Source organism: Mustelus asterias, chromosome 2 (genome assembly GCF_964213995.1).
Source record: "Mustelus asterias chromosome 2, sMusAst1.hap1.1, whole genome shotgun sequence".
In the NCBI taxonomy this organism is placed as follows: Eukaryota; Metazoa; Chordata; class Chondrichthyes; order Carcharhiniformes; family Triakidae; genus Mustelus; species Mustelus asterias.
In genome coordinates, this window is record NC_135802.1 from 142,582,610 (window position 1) to 142,604,455 (window position 21,846).

The 21,846-nt window shown below is 46.4% G+C and overlaps 1 protein-coding gene across 3 annotated transcripts in view; it reads left to right on the forward strand.

Moving 5' to 3' along the window:
* Positions 1 to 21,846, forward strand: part of ctnnd2b (catenin (cadherin-associated protein), delta 2b) — a 778,554-nt gene that overhangs the window by 467,066 nt on the left and 289,642 nt on the right. The window contains exon 8 of one of the 3 annotated variants that reach the window (XM_078229049.1): positions 15,863 to 16,100. In XM_078229049.1, the coding sequence (XP_078085175.1) occupies positions 15,863 to 16,100 (238 nt within the window). Of the gene's footprint in view, positions 1 to 15,796; positions 16,101 to 21,846 lie in introns of all 3 variants that reach the window. The other 2 variants (XM_078229027.1, XM_078229038.1) reach the window with 2 other exon arrangements.

The following is a 21,846-nucleotide window of genomic DNA, read 5'->3' on the forward strand; positions in this document are numbered from 1 at the left end:
CCTCTATCCTCGTGTGGGATCCCCCTGAACCAGAGATTGCAGCAGAACTTTGCAATCGAGAGCTGCAAGCACTGGTTAGCAGTAACACTGAGCAACCATCTTAATGCTTCAGGTGCTTGAGTGAATGAATGTCATTCACTGACAGCCATTCATTTACTCTCTATGTTGAGGATGTTATTTTGTATATACTGGTAAGATAGTGCAGTGGTTATGTTGTTAGACTAGCAATCCTGACAGCTGGATGAATCATCTGAAGAACATGGTTAATCCTTCCATTGCAGCTTGTGAATATAATTCCTTTTAAGATACCTGGAGATTTTTAAAATATGTATCAATATTAGTGACTGTGAAGCCATTGGATTAGTCCAACTAATGCCTTTAAACAAAGAACAGTACCACACAGGAACAGGCTCTTCAGCCCTCCAAGCCTTCGCTGATCATGTTGTCCTATCTGGACCAACCGCTTGCATCCCTCTATTTCCCCATCTGTTCATATGTCTGTCCAGATAAGTTTTAAATGTCGCTAATGTGTCTGCCTCAACCACCTCACTTGGCAGTACATTCCTGGCCCCCACCACTCTCTGTATAAAAAACTCCCCCTGCACATCTCCACTGAACCTTTCCCCGCTTACCTTGAACTTGTGTCCCCTTGTAATTGTCATTTCTACCCTGGGAAGAAGCTTCCAACTGTTCACCCTATCTATACCCCTCATAATTTTATAAACTTCTATCAGGATGCCCCTCAGTCTCTGTCTTTCCAGGAAGAACAATTCCAGTTTATTCAATTCCTCCTCATAATTAATACCCTCCATACCAGGCAACATCCTGGTAAAATTTTCCTGTACTCCCTCCAAAGCCTCCACATCCTTCTGGTAGTATGTGGTGACCTGCCGTCTTTATGTGACCTGCCCTGTATGTAACTGCAATGCCACGCTAGCGTCGTTGATTCCCGACTACCCTCCAAAGTAACTCGGAAAATTGCTCAGCATTACTTTTTTTGTGCTTTGCAATGCAATCCTTCCTGCTTCCGGCACCCAGTGGCAGCATCATGCACATGCAGATCTGATATATACACTTGAACAAGTCAATGAGATTGTCCTGTCCTAAAACCTCTTCACAGGAACCATCTAGTCAAGTTTCAGGACGATCATGTTGCTCAGGGCCACTGTCATTATCCTTTTGCGGCAGGAAACAAGAAGTTGTGTTGGATAAAAGTTCAAAGTCAGGCCGGTAGCTTTGGGTAGTTTCGTTAAAGTGAAACATTTTGCACCTCCGATTGTCCCAGCCACAACGGTTTTGAGGCATCCACTCAAACTTTTCTTGGAACATTTTCCAGATTGGATGCTTTAAGTTTGGAGTCAGTTGGGAAGAAATCCTCACAGCAGGAAATTGCTCAAATGTTTATTTCAAAGAAGGATGTCCTCCCACCATCTTTAACAGTTTCCCCTTTATTTCTTTTCTCCCTTGTTCATTCCTCTTAATGTACTTGCGTTAGAGGACCTGCAACAGAAGTTCCCTAAATTGATGCGGATAAGGCAGGAAAATGCAGTTGATGTAAGATTTCCACCATACTAACGAATGGTGGAGGAGGCTCAAGAGGCTCAGAGACAGACTCTTGCCTCTATATTTTTATGTTCTGATGAAACATACACAAGTCAGTGATTGAGAACCACAGAATTACTTTGATTATAAAACAAATTAGCAATTTAGTTGGATATTGACTTTATATTTTATGGGGCAGCAGAGTGGTTAGCACTACTGCCTCACAGTGCCAGGGACCCTGTTTCGATTCCGGCCTCGGGTGACTGTCTGTGCGGAATTTGCACATTCTTTCCGTGTCTACAAGGGTTCCTTTGGGTGCTCCGATTTCCTCCTACAATCCAAAGATTGCAGGTTAGGTGGATTGGCCGGGCTAAATTGCCTCTTTGTGTCCAAAGATGTGTAGGTTAGGTGGATTGGCCATGGTAAATGCACGGGGTTAAGAGGTTAGACTGAGGGGTTGGGCTGAGGTGGGGTGTTCCTTCTGAGGGTTGGTGCTGACTCGATGGGCTGAATGGCCTCTTTCACACTCTCATGATTCTACATCTGGGGAGCTGTGCTTAACTTTGACGCGTTCTGATTTAATTAAAGTTGCGGTCTACCATGCATATGGTTCACATGTGAAAGCAGTTTGGTTATGTTCAACTCGACTCCAGGTGGGAATGGGGCCGTGAGTGTGAAAATCTGTTGAACTGCCTAGGAGGCCAGGCAGTGGAAAATGTCACATGCTTTTACTGAGGCACTTTACTTGGGCAGAATAGAACCATTATTATCTGCTTGATGCTGACACCATGTTCCATTCCATGGTCGAATGTGCCTTAACTGGATGAACATACATTTTTGTAATAAATGGAAACAATATAATGGATTTGTGAAGCTAAAGACACTGTTCAAGAACAGTATGACTGCCTTGGAATTGTTTTTCTTTTAAGTTCATACATTTGCTCTTTTCTTTATAGTTTGGTACATCCTGTTCCGAGAGCATTATATCTAATGCTGAGTAAACTGCTGATGCGTGCCTGAAATTATGCAGTTATAGCTGTACCAAGCAAGTGGATCAAGATGTAACTCAGACTGTATTTGCCAGCTCTATTCATTGCAATGAAGGGCACTGATCTGCTGCAAGGCACAACTAAAGTTCTAGCTCTGAGCAGAAGAGAAAGAAAGATTGTGGCTTTCCTACAAGATCAGTATGTCCCAAAGCCAGTGACTTTATTGAGGTGTTGTCACTGCTGTGTTTATGCACGACAAGCTCCCGTAAACAGCAATGTTACGTTGAGCTGATACGCAGTGGTTAGCACTGCTACCTCACAGTGCCAGGGACCCGGGTTTGATTCCCGACTTGGGTCACTGTCTGTGTGGAGTTGGCACGTTCTCCTCGTGTATGCGTGGGTTTCCTCCGAGTGTTCCGGTTTCCACTCATACTCCAAAGATGTGCGGGTTAGGTGGATTGGCCATGCTAAATTGCCCCTTAGTGTCAGGGGGACTAGCTAGGGTAAATGCATGGGGTTATGGGGCTAGGGCCTAGGTGGGATTGTATAGGTCCAGATTCGATGGCCCGAATGGCCTCCTTCTGCAATGTAGGGCTCTATGATTCTATAACTCGTTCTACTTTCTAAGTGGTGTTAGTTGAGGGATAATTTTTAACCGTAACACTGGCTAAACGCTTCTTTAAAATAGTCTCATGGGATTTATTTATGTTCGCTTCAGAGAGGAGGGCGTTTAACACTTCATTCGAATAGGGTGGCATGGCGGCACACTAGATAGCTCTGCTGCCTCACAGCGCCAAGGACCTGGGTTTGATTCCCGGCTTGGGTCACTGTTTGTGCAGAGTCTGTATGTTCTCCCCGTGTCTTTGTGGGCTTCCTCCCACAATTTGAAAGACATGCTGGTTAGGTGCATTGGCCATGCTAAATTCTCCCTCAGTGTACCCGAACGGGTGCCGAGTGTGGCAACTAGGGGATTTTCACAGTAACTTCATTGCAGTGTTATTGTAAGCCTACTTGTGACACTAATAAATAAACTTCAAACCTTAAAAAACTTTAAACAAAGGATGGCATCTCCAAATGTCTGTCAAAATATTGCTCTCAGACATCTGGAGTGGGACCTGAACCACAAGATCCTGATCCAAAGACGAAAGTGCTGCCAACTGAGCCACAGCTAAAGCAAATCAAGAAATCATTGCCTTGATGATGTTGGCCTTTTTTTTGAAGAAGTGCAGCTTGCAGGAGGAAGAGAAGGCTGTGGGGGATCAGGGGTAAGGGGTTGTGCACAGCTTTGAGGGCCTGGCAGAGAATTAATTGAGTAGGAGAGAGTGCTTTATGTCTTGGCTCCAAAACAGTGCGGGCCTAGGGAGGAGAAAAGTCTTGGAGGATGCTGAGAGGAATAAGAGGGCACAAGCAAAGATCTCAATAGTGCTGATTCAATGCTATACAATAGAAGAGCTAATTAAGTTCTAAATGTTTCTTGTATTTTGTAACAAAATAACTTTGAGCTGATAGCAAATAACATACATCCTGAACATCATACGTTCAGGATCAACCTGCTCCCAGCCTCTGTGAAAGGAGTAATTCTAATTAAGATGCTTTAGGTATCTGATGCCATTGCAGGCTCTTCCCAAAGGCAGGTCCTTGGCTCATTATCCGCTGATGCTTCCTCCTGAACTGTTTTTCTCAGCAACATTCATCAGTAGGGGTTTGCCATTGCCTTCCACTCTCAGGGAAAGAGAGAGGAGATAGTCTACCCAGCCAGAACAGGAATCCAACTCATGCTGTTCGTGCTAATCTGAGCCACATGCTAGCCATCCAGCCAACTGACCTAACATGTCCCCTGATGTGTTTGGTAGGTTTAAATAGTTTCCTCTTATGGGGAATCCAGAGGAAGAGAGCATGTACATAAAATTAGAACTAGGCTGTTCAGGGGTGATAATAGGAAGCACTTCTTCACACTAAAAGTAATGGAGATCTATAACTCTTTCTCTCGCTCTCTCACACTCGCTCTCTCTCTCCCAAAAAGCATGGGAGGGTTGGGTTTAATTGTAAATTTCAAAACTGAGTTTGGTTGATTTTTAGTTGGCAAGCATATTACAAGTTATGGAATCAAGACAAGGTTCCCATGTTACACAGAGCAGGAGATACAATGTATTTTTAAATATTTTGTTTATTTAAGTAAAGTTGCAATAAATTATTTCAGTGTGTAAAAAGGATGAGGGACCTCAGTTACATGGAGTGATGGGAGGAGTTGGGACTGTTCCCTGAGAAAATAAGGTTAAGGGGAGATTTTATAGAGATTTTATAGAGATGTTCAAAATGAGGATTTTATAGAGATGTTCAAAATGGAGTAAGTATGGAGGAAGGAGGAGAAAAGGGAAATGCTCGTATGCGTGACATTGAAAGGTGCCACATAAAAGAAAAAGTTTATTTATTAGTCACAAGTAAGGCTTACATTAACACTGCAATGAAGTTACTGTGAAAATCCCCCAGTCGCTACACTTTGGGTCAATGCACCTAATCAGCCCGTCTTTCAGATTGTGGGAGGAAACCGGGGCACTCGGAGGAAACCCACACAGACACGGGAAGAATGTGCAAACTCCACACAGACAGTGACCTGAAGCCGGGAATCGAACCCAGGTCCCTGGCACTGTGAGGCAGCAGTGCTAACCACAGTGCCACCGTGCCGCCCATTAGATTCTTGGAGCTGTTAGTTTTTAATCCCTCTGCACTGATAATTATCAAACTTACCCAGTGGCTCTGGAAGCACCTTTGGAACCCTCAGCGTATGTTAAATGCATTAAAACTGCGATCTACACGTTTATATTGTCTTTCCTGATGGAACCCGAAGACTAATAAAAGGTGATGTACGGTCACAATATGTTTCTTGAAGGTTAAGAAGTATTGGTTAAAAATGCCTCCAGTGGAACCATTGTAAAGAATGAGAGTGTGGGGTCTCAGTGTGAAAATAGCTGCCATCAACAATGATGCATTGACACAGAGTATCTCGAGGACAATGATGAATCACCATGGTTACGTACAATAAGAGTTCTCATTGCTAAATTCTGCTGCAAGTTTTTGTGAATAAATCTTTTGTAAAAGTCACCTTAACGTTTCCATCTTCCACCTGCAGATTTCAAATCCCATTAGTGAGATGAGGGACTGAATTGCTGTGACTGCAGCACTCCACATTGATTGCTCAGTTATCTCTGCAGCTCTTGATAGTACTTCATCATACTGAGCACCTTTTGTTCATACTCCTCTTTAATAAATGCATTCATTTATTTTCGCCGTTACGTTCCAGTACTCTCTCCGATGCCAGCCTTTGGTCAGTGGCTGTTCCCTCCCTCCCCTCTGGGTTAGGAGACCCTGGAGTCTCAAAATTGAAACCAACATTCCAATACTCTGCTGAGGGAGGGCTGCAGTATTGGAGATTAAAGCGAAATACTGCAGATGCTGGAATCTGAAACACAAAGAGAAAATGCTGGAAAATCTCAGCAGGTCGGGCAGCATCTGTGGAGAGAGAATAGAGTCAACGTTTCAAGTAAGGATGAGCTGGACGAAGCTCTGACAAAGGATCATCCAGACTCGAAAAGTTGGCTCTATTCTCTCTCCACAGATGCTGTCCGACCTGTTGCAGTATCGATGGTGTGATCTTTTTGAATGAGACATTACAGTAAGGTGGGTGTAAATGATCTCACATCAGGGTAGCTTTCACAATGTCCTGGTCCATGCTAATCTTCTAAACAACATTGCAAGCATATTATCTGGTCATTATATCATTGTTGTCATATCACCGGGATCTGGTTATGTTCGAATTGGCTGCTCTCTTTCCTTTGGGATGTCCTGTTGCCCCAAAATCCGGGTTTTATCCACTTATTTCCCCTCCTTCAATTTCTCCTTGAAGGCACTGGGGCAAGTGAGGGAATGGTTCCGCTGGCAGTCTCACCATTCTTGTGTATCGCCCTCCTGACCATCCTGCATCCAATACATGCTGTGCCAGTGCTGGGAGCACTTAGTACTTCCATTAAATGTGCTGTTACAGGCGCGGTAACCTCAGATTGTGAGGAAACCAAAGCACCCATCCCTCTGGGACAACAAGCAGTTCCCCCAAGGCAAGAAGAGCAAGTCTCCCGAGTGAAGTCACTAATTCCAATGCATTTTTGGCTGTTCCCTCAAATAATTAAGGTGGCTAACTATTATAATTAAAGTTAAATTACATTGAATGATGTTGAACACACTGGCGTTCTTAATGACATCGGGCTAAATCTTACCAAAAAACGTCAGAGTGTTGTTCCCGGTGAGAAAACCGAAGTGTTTCTCTCCAGATCTCTACCAAAAAAGAATCATACAGGGGAGCATTACTTCAATATGTTGGCAAAACCCAGCTGCACAAAGATCAGGGCGCCATCTTTAAAGGACGCCCTAATCATAACCTGAGGGGGGGGAGGGTGTGCTGGCTCAGACTGTGGGGGTTGGGAGGGGTAGAAGGGGCCGATGATCGGAGGAGGGGGGGGGGTTAGAAAGGGGTTGGTTAGACAAGTGTAGACTCCTATTGGGGATGGGATGGGAGCCCCTGAGACCTCAGTGGTGAGCTCGGAGGGTGGTTTACTCAGGTTATGATTGGGACACCCTTTAAGATGGCGCCCTGATCTACATTCCGATGCACTGCTCAACATATTGAGGCCACGAGGTGGGGGCTGCAGCATCGGAGCTAAAAGCAAAATACTGCGGATGCTGGAATCTGAAACCCAAACAGAAAATGCTGAAAAATCTCAGCAGGTCGATCAGCACCTGTGGAGAGAGAATCAAGCCAAAGTTTCGAGTCAGGATGAGCTGTGCAGTGGCTTTTGCTGGACTGCTCCCCTGTGTGATGGCGCGAAACACACACCCTTGAGTTTTTTGGCATAGTGTCGTAAGATCTGGAGAGTATAATCGATGTGTTTCTCTGGAGAGAAACACACCAGTTTCCTCGCCGGAAACAACGCTCTGCCATTCTTTGGTAAGATTTAACCCATGGGCTCTTTGTTTAATGTAATTAGGGAGTGTGGGCTTTTCTCTGAGTGTCACGTTGAAAGCTCTGTATTGCTGCTAAGCTGCTCTTTATTGTCAGACTTCAACTGTTTCTACATTCATAATAGGAAGGCTGATGCTTAAATGGAATTAAATGTAATTTACAGCATAGAAACACACCATTTTGTCCAACTGCTCAATGCTGCTATTTACACTCAACAGAAGCCTCCCTGTTTCACCTCACTCCACCAGCAAAACCTTTTATTCTTCCCCCCCCTCACCATATTCTTATCTAGCTTCCCCTTAAAGGCATCTATGTTGATCAAACTCAGTTTATTTGGTGCTTCAGAGTGAGTCATTTTATGAAGTGTGAAACATTCTGAGATACCTAAAATGCCATTTGACAATATGAAGATGTGCCACCTTTTCAGATCTCGCCCACCCCTGCGTCTGGGCATTGATTAAATAACAGCTGATTAAATGTTCCTTCTGTCACCATTCCCAGAAGCTTGAAATTGTAAGTGGAAAATGCTAGAAGTGCATGTGGGTTGACCAGCGTCTGAATCTTTGGGGGGGGTCGATATTGAGCCCACGATCTCCGTCTGCAGGATCGCTGGCGGGGGCTCATCCAGCGAGAGCCGGAAATCGCGAATCTCGCCGGTGGAATCGCGATCTCTGATTTTTGCCACCCTTCGCCGTTGACGTAATCAGATTCGCGCCTATGATGGGTGTGAATCGGTTTACAACACATTTACATACGTTTCAATATAATTAAAGACCACCCCCCGCCTCCCTCAACATCATATATTCCCCCGAGCTGTACTTTCACAGCGTGCTGACATGACGACACGTCGGTGGGGTTTACAGCAGGTTCACTGTGAACCTGTTGTGGGAATCCCCCCCCATGGGGACATAAAGGTGAGTACAGCCCCCGGGGGTAGAGGGACATGGCCGGGCAGTGCTGGCGTTGACTGTTTGGGAGTGGAGGGAGGTCCAATGCTGGCAATGGACTGTTGAGGGAGTGAGGAAGGGGTCCGATGTCGGGAATGACTTTTGGTGTGGGGGTGGGGGGAGAGAGAGGGTGATGCCGACTTTGATCGTAAGGGCAGGGAAGATCCTGAAACGTCGGTAGCGGGGTAGGATGAGGGGAGGACGGTTATATTTTCCTCTGATCACAGTATAGCCGAGCTTTACTGGCATGTTTGGGCCCCACTCCTTGACATGATGGTGTGAAACATGCCCTCCTGTTTTCTTTCTTTCACAAAGTGCCGGAAGATCTAGAGAGTAAACTTCACTGGAGGGAAACACACTGGTTTTCAGTCAGACCCTGGTAGGGAGAGGCTGGATAGACTGGGACTTTTTTCCTCTGGAGCGTAGGAGGCTGAGGGGTGATCTTATAGAGGTCTATAAAGTAATGAGGGGCACAGATCAGCCAGATAGTCAATATCTTTTCCCAAAGGTAGGAGAGTCTAAAACTAGAGGGCATAGGTTTAAGGTGAGAGGGGAGGGATACAAAAGGGTCCAGAGGGGCAATTCTTTCACACAGAGAGTGGTGAGTGTCTGGAACAAGCTGCCAAAGGTGGTAGTAGAGGCGGGTACAATTTTGTCTTTTAAAAAGTGTTTAGACAGTTACATGGGTAAGATGGGTACAGGGGGATATGGGCCAAATGTGGGCAATTGGGACTAGCTTAGGGGTTTAAAATATTGGGTGGCATGGACAAGTTGGGTCGAAGGGCCTGTTTCCATGCTGTAAACCTCTATGACTCTAACACTTTGCCATTTTTTGATCAGGTTCTGCCCTTTGAGTTGATGCGTCACTTTTACATGAATCACCCCACTGCAATATCATAGAATCCCTCCAGTACAGCAGGAGGCCATTCGGCCCGTCAAATCTGTACCAACCCCAATCCCACCCAGGCCCTATTCCTGCAGCCCCACACATTTACCCCGCTAATCCCCCTGACAGCATCAATTTAGCATGGCCAATCAAACTAACTCGCACATCTTTGGACTGTGGGAGGAAACCCACGCAGACACGAGGAGAATGTGCGGACTCCACACAGACAGTGACCCAAGCCGGGAATCGAACCCGGGTCCTCGCCGCTGTGAGGCAGCAGTGCTAACCACTGTGCCACCGTGCTGCCCCCATCATGTTTGAGAATTCGATGAGGTGGTGTGACATTTCACAAGTTTGCCAGTCCTGCGGCAACGTGAATTGCCTTCCCTTTACACAACACACCCGAGGGGACTAACACTATAACCCGATCAATGATCATGGAGGAAGCCAGTGCTATGTAGTTAAATACTGCTGAAGCCTGCGGCTTGCTAATTAGTTGTTCTGGGAATTAATTTGGCCAAAGGGTTTTTAAAAATGGATGTTATCAGAAACATTTTGTTCTCTATAATTGACTTGGACAAAGGAAGAGCCTTTTTCACGATTTGAATGGCCCAAGTGTCATTCGTACTATTTAAATGCACCACGTGTGATTAGCATTACTTTAGTGTGCCGTGTGACACTTCCATTATTTAAATATGTTGCGAGTCATTCACACTGTTTAAATGTTCCTCATGTCATTTACACTATTTAAATGTATGGCGAGTCATTTGAACCATTTAAATGTGTCTCATGTAATTTGCATTAGTTAAACTTAGGAGTCATTTGCGTTATTTAAATAGACCACGTGTCAGTTAGACTAGTTAAACAAACCAAATGCACAGAGTAATGATACCACAACTGTATGGGTAAAAAGAAAAGTTCAATTGTCAGACAAAATCTGTTATTAAGTAAACAAGCAGCGGAATCTGACCAGAAAATGGCAGATATAGGCTGAGAAACACTCCAGTTTTCTCTCCTGTTCCCGCCACACCCTGTCATTAAAATCAAGGGGGCGTGTTTCACACCGCCATACAGGGGGCGGGGCCTAAACTTGCTGGCAAAACCCGGCTCCACTGGTCTCCATCGTTAGACGGCGCCCCAGTCAGAGCCTGAATAAATCTTCCCACCACTGAGGTCTCGGGCTCACCTCCCCAACACAGGCCTGTGCTGCTGGCTCCAGCAGCAGAGACCTGTCCACTCTCTTTCTCTCTATCAGGCCTCTGTTGTTCTGCACATGCGCAATAGCTCCCTCTACTGCTGGCTGATGAATTAAGCCTTGCCCACTGCCTCCAGTAGCTAGAAAGTCTCACCCATTTTTTCATGCACTATGTGGACAAGATTGGGTGTAAAAACTCATGATGTGGGGATGCCGGCGTGGACTGGGGTGAACACAGTAAGAAGTCTCACAACACCAGGTTAAGGTCCAACAGGTTTATTTGGTAGCAAATACCATAAGCTTTCGGAGCACTGCTCCTTCGTCAGATGGAGTGGAAATGAAGGAGCAGCGCTCCGAAAGCTTATGGTATTTGCTACCAAATAAACCTGTTGGACTTTAACCTGGTGTTGTGAGACTTCTTACTGTGTAAAAACTCACCCAGAAATGGATCTGCAACTCTCCCATTTTCATGCTTGCTGGGCATTTATAATTTTTCTTGCAAAATTCCGCCCACTGTCATTTTGAGGGGTAGGTCCTAAACATATCAGCAAAGTCCAGCTGCACCAAGCTGGGGGCAGAGTCGGGGGGTAGTGCCAGGGCACTGCCATGTCACTGCCTGGTCATGTCCCTCCCCACTCGGGGACTATGATCACCTTTATACCCCTGGGGGGATCCCCAAAACAGGTTCATGTCTGGGTGTTAGAAAATACGGCAAGGGGGATCATGTGGCGAGCGGGTGCTTTAATTACATTGAAATTTATTTAAATGTGTAGTGGATGTGAACCTGATTAGGTCCCCGGCGAGGGACAGCGAATTTCGGAGATTGCGATCTCGTCAGCATGATTCACAGTTTCCGGGTTTCGCTGGACCTTGCGCCCCCGGCACTATCCCGTGGAAGAAACATGTGGCCTTATAATCTGGCCCAAGGTCTGATGCTTGTTCGACAACACAGTTAACTAAAAGTGCATTCCATTACCAGCCATGAATGCTCCATATCACCATTCATTGTTTTGCCTAAGTGCTGGAATGTAAACACACACATTTTGTTTTCTTCCTCTTCTGTTTACTTCCTGCTGGGCCTCTCTTCCTTGGGCACTTGTTGACTTCTGTTACCTAAGCAAATAGGCATTAGTCATTTGCACGCCCTTTTGCAATTGTTGGTAACCTATTAAAATTCTCATCCTTTTTTTCAAATCCCTTCATGACCTTACCCCTCCCCCCATCACTGTACCATCCTCCATTCCCCCCACAGCCTTTATCTGTTAACTACTTCCTTACCCCCACCCCCCCACCATTGACAGCCGTGCCTTCAGCTGCCTAGGATCTAAGCTCTGGAATTGCCTCTCTACATCTCTCTGCCCCACTATCCTCCATTCAGCCAGCCTCTAAAACCTAACCTGTTTGATCAACTTTTGGTCACCTGTCCTAATGTCACGTTTAAGTCCGATGATGCTTCTGCAGCGTGGGATGCTTTGACCACATTAAAGGCACTACATAAATGCTGTTGTTGTCATTTGGTAGCGGGAGGGAAAAATCTTTCAAGTTTATTATGGAACAGCCCTCGCCCAGACCGGAATTTTCCCGGGAAACGTAGCAGGGGTGATGGACCACGCAAAGGTCCGTTGACCTCGGGTGGGATTTTCCGGTTTTGAGGTGAGCATGGCTGGAAAATCCCACCTCCAGTTCTATATACATACCTCTACCAGGAGTCAACGGTAGCAATCGGGCACTGGAATCTGGCCAGTTTTCCTTTCCCTTATGCATGGATCCAGAGGCCGGTTAGGGATCCCTAATTGTAATCAGATCAGCTAATTCAGTACAGATTAGCACATCCATTTTTTAAGAGCTGCTTTCAAGAGTACTGAGCATGATGCTGTGCAGACAGCGAGCTATTAATAATGATTTACTCCTCTCCTCCTGTTGGCTGTGATACCATGAGTGCCAGCTGCCCCTGAAAGTGAGTGCAAGTGAGTCATGTATTAGACCATGGGGAGCAGCATCAATGCCAAACCTCATCTTATTCCCAGAATGTCGGTATTGTGTATTCAGTTGCCAAGAAAAGGCACTGTTTAGAGCTGAGTGGTCCGAACGGACAGTTCAGAGTCAAGTGCGCGACGTGGGATCGGCGCCACATCTCAGCCAGACTTTTTAAGACCATCAGGCTCCCTCCCATGAGACGCAAGCTGGCTTTTTAACAAAGTCTTGTTCTTAGCTTTTTCACAAATTCTTTGGGATTCGTACCATAACCGCTGCAGTTCAATACTCCAGAAAATGACCTGATCCAACATCCAAATGTACCTTCACTGGATAGTGATAGCGAGTGCTACCCCATTGGCCCCTGGTCAAGGTACGCATCGAGTCATAGAATCCCAATAGTGCAGGAGGAGGGCATTCGGCCCATCGAACCTATACCGACAATAATCCCACCCAGGCCCTTTCCCCTCCTGATCCCACTAAGGGGCTATTTAGCATGACCAATCAACCTAACTCTCACATCTTTGGAGTCTGGGAGGAAACCGGAGCACCCAAAGGAAACCCATGCAGACACGGGGAGAACGTGTAAACTCCGCACAGACAGTGACCCCAGGCCGGAATTATATCCCGGTCCCTGGCGTTGTGAGGCTGCAGGGTTAACCACTGTGCCACCTTTCCCTTCCCTGTAAGAACCTGAGTCAATGTTCGCCTTTCCATTGTCTTCATTCCTCCTAAACCATGATTTAAACATTATTAAAGGTACAGGGTCAGCAATATGTGAAGAAGAAGCAATCCATTAGTTCCCAAACAAATGCACGTGAAAACTGGAGTAATTCGCGCTGATTATTTCAGTGGGAGTTCAGAGACGAGTCTCCCACACTCTGTGCACTGCACAGATCACCAGTGTGTCTATCATTAAAATTCAGGGGCGGGGTCTATTCCCGCTGGAGAGGCCGGCAGCATTGCGCTGAGTGGGCCACTGCCCATGTGCCGGGATCAATGCATGCGCAGTGGCCCCTGTCTGCTGACCTCCTGGTTCCAGGCAAGCTCGATTGCTGGCCAGCCCATGACCCCCGCAACGCTGGCCCTCTCGACCATTCCCAGGTCAGCCCCAAACCGGCCCCCTCTCGACCTGCCCCGCTCTCCAGCCCTCTTGCCCCAGCCCACGCTGATCTCCCGATCTCCAGCCGCTCCCCACCCCCACCCCCCCCAACAGTGCTGACACACTCTCCCTGCAGTCCTGATCCCTCTGAGCAGGCTGACCACACCCCCAGCCTGCCCCGATCACTGGCCGCCCTCCTTTTCCCACCAATCCCTACTGCAGAGTGGCAGCGGGCCCCCCCACCAATCGCCCCACCAGGCCCTGGCCCCATGCCTGATGGGCAGTGCCAGTGTGCCCCTTGGGCTGCGTCAGGGAGCCTAGGCTGGCACTGCCAAGGCGTCAATGCTCAGGGGGCACCCGCCCCAACCTCTGGGTGGCCCCAATTGCCTCCCCTTCACTCTAGCAGGATTGGGCCATTAATTCCCCGTTAGTGGGGAGCTACTGTAATCCTTGCTGGAGTGAACCACTCTGGTGGGGCGGGGGGGAGATGCTCACGAGTCCAGAGACTTCAGTTAAATTATATTTAAATGACCATTGAAATGGTCTTGGCGCCTCCCACCGATTTCCGGCGTGGAGCTGACGCTGCCGGAAATCCGGCTATGGGAGACGCTATTGGGGCGCGAATGTTCGTGCGACCCCCGCTAATCGGCCGATGTGAGAATCTCCCACCGGGATGGGAGAATCACGGTCGATGTTCTAATTCAGCTTTCTCCCACTGACCATAATAATCTATAAATTATTGCTCTGTAAACATCAGATTCACAACATCAGTTTTTAACCCAAAACCTACAGGATGAAGCAGGTTACTGAAGACTATTTGAAGCTTTGGGATTTCCACATACATCCTCTTCATTCAATGTAACTCTATTCTCAGCCAGCCTGGACTTTTTACTGCAAATTCCCTTCAAAGCAACTGCCTAGATTCATTTCAAATGAGTTTACTCCTCGTTTTGCCTGTTTAGGCTTTTTTCTGATTGCTGGCAGGTTTTGATTTCAAGACCAAAGACACAAACTTCACAATGCAGTCAGTATTCCAATTTAATACATTAGCTAAATGAATCAGCAGTGAAAAAGAAATCCCTCAGGATTTTCCAAGTACTTTACGGCCAATGAAGTATGAAGCCAAGTCAGTGTTGTAATGTAGGAAATGTGAGACTTACGGCAGAAATATAAAAAACACCTGATAATCTCTCTTTAGGCCTTGATTGAGGCTTTAATCAAGGCCTAATCAAGACCTTTAATCAAGACCAGCACACGAGGAATAATTCCTAGAAACATAGAATCCCTACAGCGCAGAAGGAAGCCATTTGGCCCATCGGGCCTGCACCGACCACAATCCAATCCAGGCCCTATCCCTTAACCCCAATTATTTATCCTGTTAGGCTCCCTGATACTAAGGGGCAATTTAGCACGGCCAATCAACCTAATCCGTACATCTTTGGACTGTGGGAGGAACCCGGAGGAAACCCACGCAGACACGGTGGGAACGTGCAAACTCCACACAGACAGTCCGAGGCTGGAATTGAACCCGGGTTCCTGGTGAGGTAGCAGTGCCAATCACTCTGCCACCGTGCCGCCCCACAGCTCATCTCCGAAATAATGCCGAGATTTTTACATTCACTTGAGAGTTTCCATCTAATGTCTCATCTGAAAGATGGTACAGCGTTCCCTCAGTACCGCACTGAAGTGTCAGCCTAGATTTTTCATGTAGACCTCTGTAGTCGCACTTAGGCTCACAACCTTCTGATGCAAGCATGAGAGAGCTATCAACAGAGTCACAACTGGCAATGTGGAAGTAATTTGTTAGCTATAAAGGGCTCTGGGACGTCCAGAGGTTGTGAAAATGCACTATAGAAATACAGATTCTTGAGATCAGTGCGGATTTGGACTCAACTTGATTTGCTCATCTTTGATTGATATCCCTTTATATTATTACCTCATGATAAACTCAGTGAGCTGTCAGGGAATCAAGGGCTCATCATAATTAAAGGTGATTAAAAGGCAACAATCTTTTCAAAGTTTTAAGTAGGCGTGAAATGTGTTTTGTTTTTATGTTCTGACTGTTCTGCTTAAGAGGATTCTGACGTTAATTTTGTGTCCCCCCTCAAACCCCCCCTGTACATATCTGTGGTGTTCCTTTTGCCTAGACCTGGTGAACCATTTCTGTGAGCAGGTCCTCAGTTTTTTGCTTTGTCCCTACTTTCCCACTGTAGCCCCGTCCTCCCCTGCTGTTGACTCCGTACCCTTGCAGCGCACGGGCAGCCAGAACACGGCGACCTACCAGAGGCCCAGCTACGCCACCGGCCCGGCAGCCAATTACGGGGACCCTTACCGGACACTGCAGTACTGTCCCTCAGTGGAATCACCGTACAGCAAGTCTGGACCAGCCATCCCACCTGAGGGCACCTTGGCACGGTCACCTTCCATCGACAGCATTCAGAAGGATCCCAGGTGAGTGACAGCTTCTTTTGTGTTGTTTTATTTCCCAGGGGATGAATGCCGTTAAGAAAGAGACCAACTTTAGTGTTACAGAGAAAGGTTAACAGTTTGTTTAAGGTGGTGGATTGGGGTGACATTCAGTACTCCACCACGGATACACAGTGACAGCAGTGTGTACCATTTGTAAGATGCACTGCAGAAACCCCGCAAGGCTTTTTTGACAACACCTTGCAAACCCGCGTCCTTGACCGCCCCCGAACACCAAGGGCAGCAAATGTACGGGAACACTGCCAACTGCAAGTTCCCCTCCAAGTCAAACGTCATCCTGATGTGGAACTATGTCGCTGTTTCTTTCTGATCATTGCATCAAAGTACTGGAACTTACTGTGGGCGTACCTACACCACACGGACTGTCGTGGTACAAGAAGGTGGCTCACCATCACCTTCTCAAGGGCAATTGTGGGTACCCAATGGCCCTCACGTCCCATGAATGAATTCACGTACGTATGTAACTTTCCTTCCCTCTCCCGTTTCAAAATCCTTTCTTTTTTGCTTATTCAATTCTCTTGGGGGTTCACCGCCCCTATGATCGCTTCTTCCAGCAGCCATTCTTTAGTCTGCAGCTAGGAGGTGCACTTTTGGAATGCAGGTTTTTCCAATTGTCACTGCATTTGAAGGAGAACCTTTCCTCTTACTTGCACCCAGACACAGTGGCTTCTATCTGTTAGCACCGAGAGAACCAATGCACCATTTTGTTTCAACATGCTATTCTCAATGAGTTGTCCTCCTTGGAGAACAAGGCCCAAGAAGATCTAAATCATGGATTACCATTTCCAACTCCATTCAATTATCATCCGACATGTGATATACTGTGCTAAATTGACAATTTCATTGGATATTCCCAAAGGACCAGTTGAAAATTATTCCACTGCATAACTGCATGGAAAAATGGCTGACATACTGTGACACAGGGCAATGTCTGAAGTAGCCTTTTTCTTTGGGAAAAAAACCTTTCTCTGTTGCCAAGGGTTTTGCTGTCTTTGCTCACATGAATATTAAGGGCTGAAGCTGTTTTGTTCCCGATCTGAGTTTGGGTTTTATTGGCACAAGTCTTTATATTAAAAATCATTTAGTGTATTGGTTAAACTGTGCTAATAATGTAGTGAGATTTTTGGAGCTTCCGCATAAAGGGCAAAGTTTTCAGTTCAAAACATTTTTCTTGTCTCTTGGGTTCAGCTCAGAACTCAGTGCTGTCACTTTTCCTCAGGTCAGATGCCTATGAGAAGGTATTGGATTGGACATGCGTTGACTAGATTTGCATGCTATTCAGGAAAGTTCCGGACTGTTCTATTACGCCTGTAAAGTTTCTGTCTCCATGCACACAATGACCGAGATCCTTGGGTTTTGCTTTCAAGTTGCTTTTCACTTTTAAAGGGACAAACATTATTGCAGCGACGTACTGTCTGGATTTATTAAGGAGAGCCACTTTCGGTTCAGTGTGGTTGGAGGTTACAGTCTTATAATAAATTGTTAAAGTCTCTAAAGTCCCCCTCCCCCTGTGGTATTCTTGACCGAGTGAGGTGCGTGGGGGTGTGGGTGAATGGCAAAATTCTGAAACCTTGCAAGGATCCTCTTAAATGGGTGGAAAACTCAGGGTTTAATTCTTGAGCAGGATTTGCATTTCCCCTGTTTGCTTAGTGCTTTTAAAAAATGTATATGTGGTTTAGAAAGCACGCCATACTCCGTCACAGTGTAGTTGAGATGAGTTCCTGTTTTTGTGAAGATGGCGGGGGGAAGAGGGAAGAAATCTTGTCACATCCATTTTGAAGACTTTTTTTTATCATTTTCTATTCTCTGTGCAATGCAGGAGCTCAAAGCTATCAGGGGGAAAAAAATCAAATGAAGGCAGCGGAACATTGTGAAACGCTACATCTTTTTGTACTTGCTTGAATATTACACTTGAATATTTTAAGGGCTTCCAAATGAATCCCTCTATCTTCTTGCCTATAACATTGCCTGATTGCACCGAGCTCCCATGCCTTTTGCTTCCTTATCTCAAATTTTCTTTTTTGAATCCCAAAAGCCTCCTGTGTAAAATGAGAATTTCTTTTAATTTGATATTAAAATTCAGCAACTGTTCCCTCAGTATGGGTGGAGTTTGAGATAAAAGAATGTGTGTGGCAGTCATTTCTTAATGGTGCTCACTCTGCCAAACTATAGTCTGCATAACAGCTACAGCCCTTCCTAAACTTGCCTTTCCCCAGGATTGCCCCGTAGTCTTCAGGAATTAAACATGGCTGCAAACATAGGAGGGACATTTTTGGGCCAGTAAAACAAAATGTTCTCCTGCTCTCATTGAATACTTTTGCTTATTATCTGTAACTATGTCGGAGGTTTGAAAAAAGGATGTTTGAATGGGTGGCGTGGTTAAAGGCAGATGGTCATGTAACAAAACTTCCAGGAACCAGAGTTGGCAACCCCAATTTTTAAAATTTATTTTCCATAGGATTTGGTTGCGGCTGGCGAAGCCGGCGTTTATTCCCAATCCCTAATCATCCCGATTGGTGACCCACCATCAGTGCATGTCCTCTGCAGTGAAGGCGACTTTCAGAGTGGTGTTAGGTAGCGAAGTTTTGGGATTTTGATCCGGCAACAATGCAAGATCGGAGACACATTTCCCAGTCACGGTGACGTGTGACTTGGAGGGGAACTTGCAAGTGCTGGTGTCCTCATGCATCTGCTGCTTTTGACCTTGCAGATAGTGGAGGGCGTGAGTTGAGAAAGTGCTGTCGAATGAGCCTTGTTGAGTTGCTACGGTGCATCTTGTGGATGCTGCACACTGATGCCGCTTTACCTCAGTGGTGGAGGGAGTGGATAATTAAGGCAGTGGCAGGATTGCTGATCAAACTGGCAGCTTTGTCCCGGATGGCCTTGACACTTTTGAGTGTTGTTGGAGTTGCATTCCTTAACATATTTTCAGGAAGGAAATGTGCTGCCTTGCCTCATCTGGCCCACATGTGACTTTAGACCCATAACTCCCCTTTAAAATGGCCCAGCAAGTCAGTCAGCTGTATAAAATATCTACACAGTCTGGGGCAGCTTGCTGGCACAGTGGTTAGTACTGCTGCCTCACAGCACCAGGGACCCAGGTTCAAATCCTGGCTTGGGTCACTGCCTGTGCGGAGTCTGCACGTTCTCCCCGTGTCTATGTGTGTTCCCTCCGGGTGCTCCAGTTTCTTTGCACAGTCGGAAAGACGTGCTGGTTAGGTACATTGGCCATGCTAAATTCTCCCTCAGTGTACCCGAACAGGCGCCGGAGTGTGGCGACTAGGGGATTTTCACAGTAACTTCATTGCATAATGTAAGCCTACTTTTTACACTAATAAATAAACTTTAAACTTTTATAAGAATAAAATTCAATGGGGTACCCAGCATAAATCCAGGCACTGGACAAAGGCACAGTCAACCCTGAAAACCCCTCCTCACCACCATGTGGGAACTAGTGCCAAAATGAGGCAAGCTATCCCACAGACTAATCAAGCAACATAACCATACTCAAGGACGGAATTTTACCAGCACGTCCGTCCGAGGTTCCTACGATCCTGCCTGAAGCCAACCGAGAATGCAGTTCTCTGAGCCTTGCCCGGAACCGGGGCGGGCGTGCCAGTAAAACTCTGACCATAGAATCAGACCTTTTAGCCAGTGTCCCAGATTCTTCCATCACTATCTTTGGGAACACCTTTCCCATTGGCAGGACTGACCCACTGAAGCTGACAGCGTGGTGGTGCACAATGTTGAGCGAGTTACACTGGGGAGTCCTCAACATTGCCTCTGAACCCCGTGAAGTCTCAGGTCAGCAGGTCATACATGGGCAAAGGAACCTCCCTCAGGGGTGCTAATTCTGATTCCCACCTACTGCCCTCTCCTGGCTGCTAAAACAGTTCTCCTCCATGGTGAGCACCACTAGAAAGAAGCACTGAGGGCAGCAAGGGCACAGAATGTACTCTCGGGGTGAGGGAGAGAGAGGTGGGAGACTTCACTGTCCATCATCAAGAGTGGCTTGGTAGCATTCCTAGTGTTTGAACTGGTAAAGTCCTAAAGGACATATGTACCAGACTGGGCAGGTGTTGAGAGACCCAATACGAAGGAAAAATCTACTTCACCCCATCCTCACCAATCCACCTATTGAAGATGCATCTGTCCATGACTGTATTTATAGAATAGATTCAGAACAGAAATAGCAGCTCAAAACTGGTATCCCTGAGGCGCTGTAGTCCATCTTTAATGTTGTCTCTAAGCCACGTGGTTTCACAGCACCCAGAAAGTTCCTACACAGGTTATGCAGAAGTTGACCCCTTTAAGTTACCATGCTTCTGCAACCATGTTTTTAAAAAAAGGAAGGACCTGTGCACTGAGTCAAATTACCCACATACCACAAAAAACCATTACCATCAAACCAACAGGTCAGCCTAGGTTCAATGTGGAGTGCAGGACAGCATACCTGGAACAGCACCAGGCATAGTTTTTAAAAAAGATTCCAAACGGATGGATCTACAATGGAGGACTGCATGTTCATTAGCAGTGGAAGCAATATGCTTTGGACAGAGTCACGTAATCCCACAATCAATGGACGAGATCAAAACTCTGAAGTGCTGACACACCCAGTTATGAATGTTGGTGAATAACTAAACAACTATAAGGAAGAGGAGGAGGCTCCACAAATATCCCTACCCTCAGTGATGATAGAGCCCAGCATGTGAGCGTAACAGACGGAGCTCAGGAAATTGCTACCATCTCCAGTCGGAATTGCTGAAGAGATGATCTAGCTCACCCTCCTCCTTATGAACCTCACCAGCACAGAAACCAGTCTTCAGCCAGTTCGATGTTCTGCAAATGGCTGGCTGAACGCACTGAATATAGCAAAGGCTATGGGTCCTGACAGCATCCTGGCTGACAACTTCTGCTCCAGAATTAGACATGCCTCCACCCCAGTGGCTCCCACGTCACGGCACACCTCCACACTATCAAAAAATTCTGAGCACACCTCCTATTCTCTCTGAACTGCCTGCCTTCTAGCAAAATACATTTTGGGAGTGATCAGAGAGAATGGCGATGTGGGCGGAAAATGCAGAGAGTATCAGGAAACACAGGTTTCCATGTTCTACTGTGCATGTGTGGGTGCCAAACATCTGATTTTCACCATGACAATGCTGAATACCGATAGCTTCAGTTCCTGCTATCACAATACCTGGAAAATGCAAACCATACAATATAAATGTAAACCGTATAAAGGGAACCTTGATTTCCTTAAAGACACAGTTCACAAATAAGTTATCCAATCCATACAAGGTAGTCTGAATCGGTCATCAACGTGAATGTTGACTGTTTCTCTCCATGGATGCTGCCTGATCATCTTGAGTTTTTCCAGCATTTTTTTCTTTATATGTCAGATTGGGGCAGCATGTTGGCACAGTGGCACTGCTGCCTCACAGCGCCAGGGACCCAGGTTCGATTCCCAGCTTTGGTCACTCTCTGTGTGGAGTCTGCACGTTCTCCCCGTGTCTGCATGGGTTTCCTCCGGGTGCTCCGGTTTCCTCTCACAGTCCAAAGATGTGCGGGTTAGGTGAATTGGCCATGCAGAATTGACCCTTAGTGTCAGGGGGATTAGCAGGGTAAATATGAGGGGTTACAGGGATAGGGCCTGGGTGGGATTGTTGTCGGTGCAGACTCAATGGGCCGATTGGCCTCCTTTTGCTCT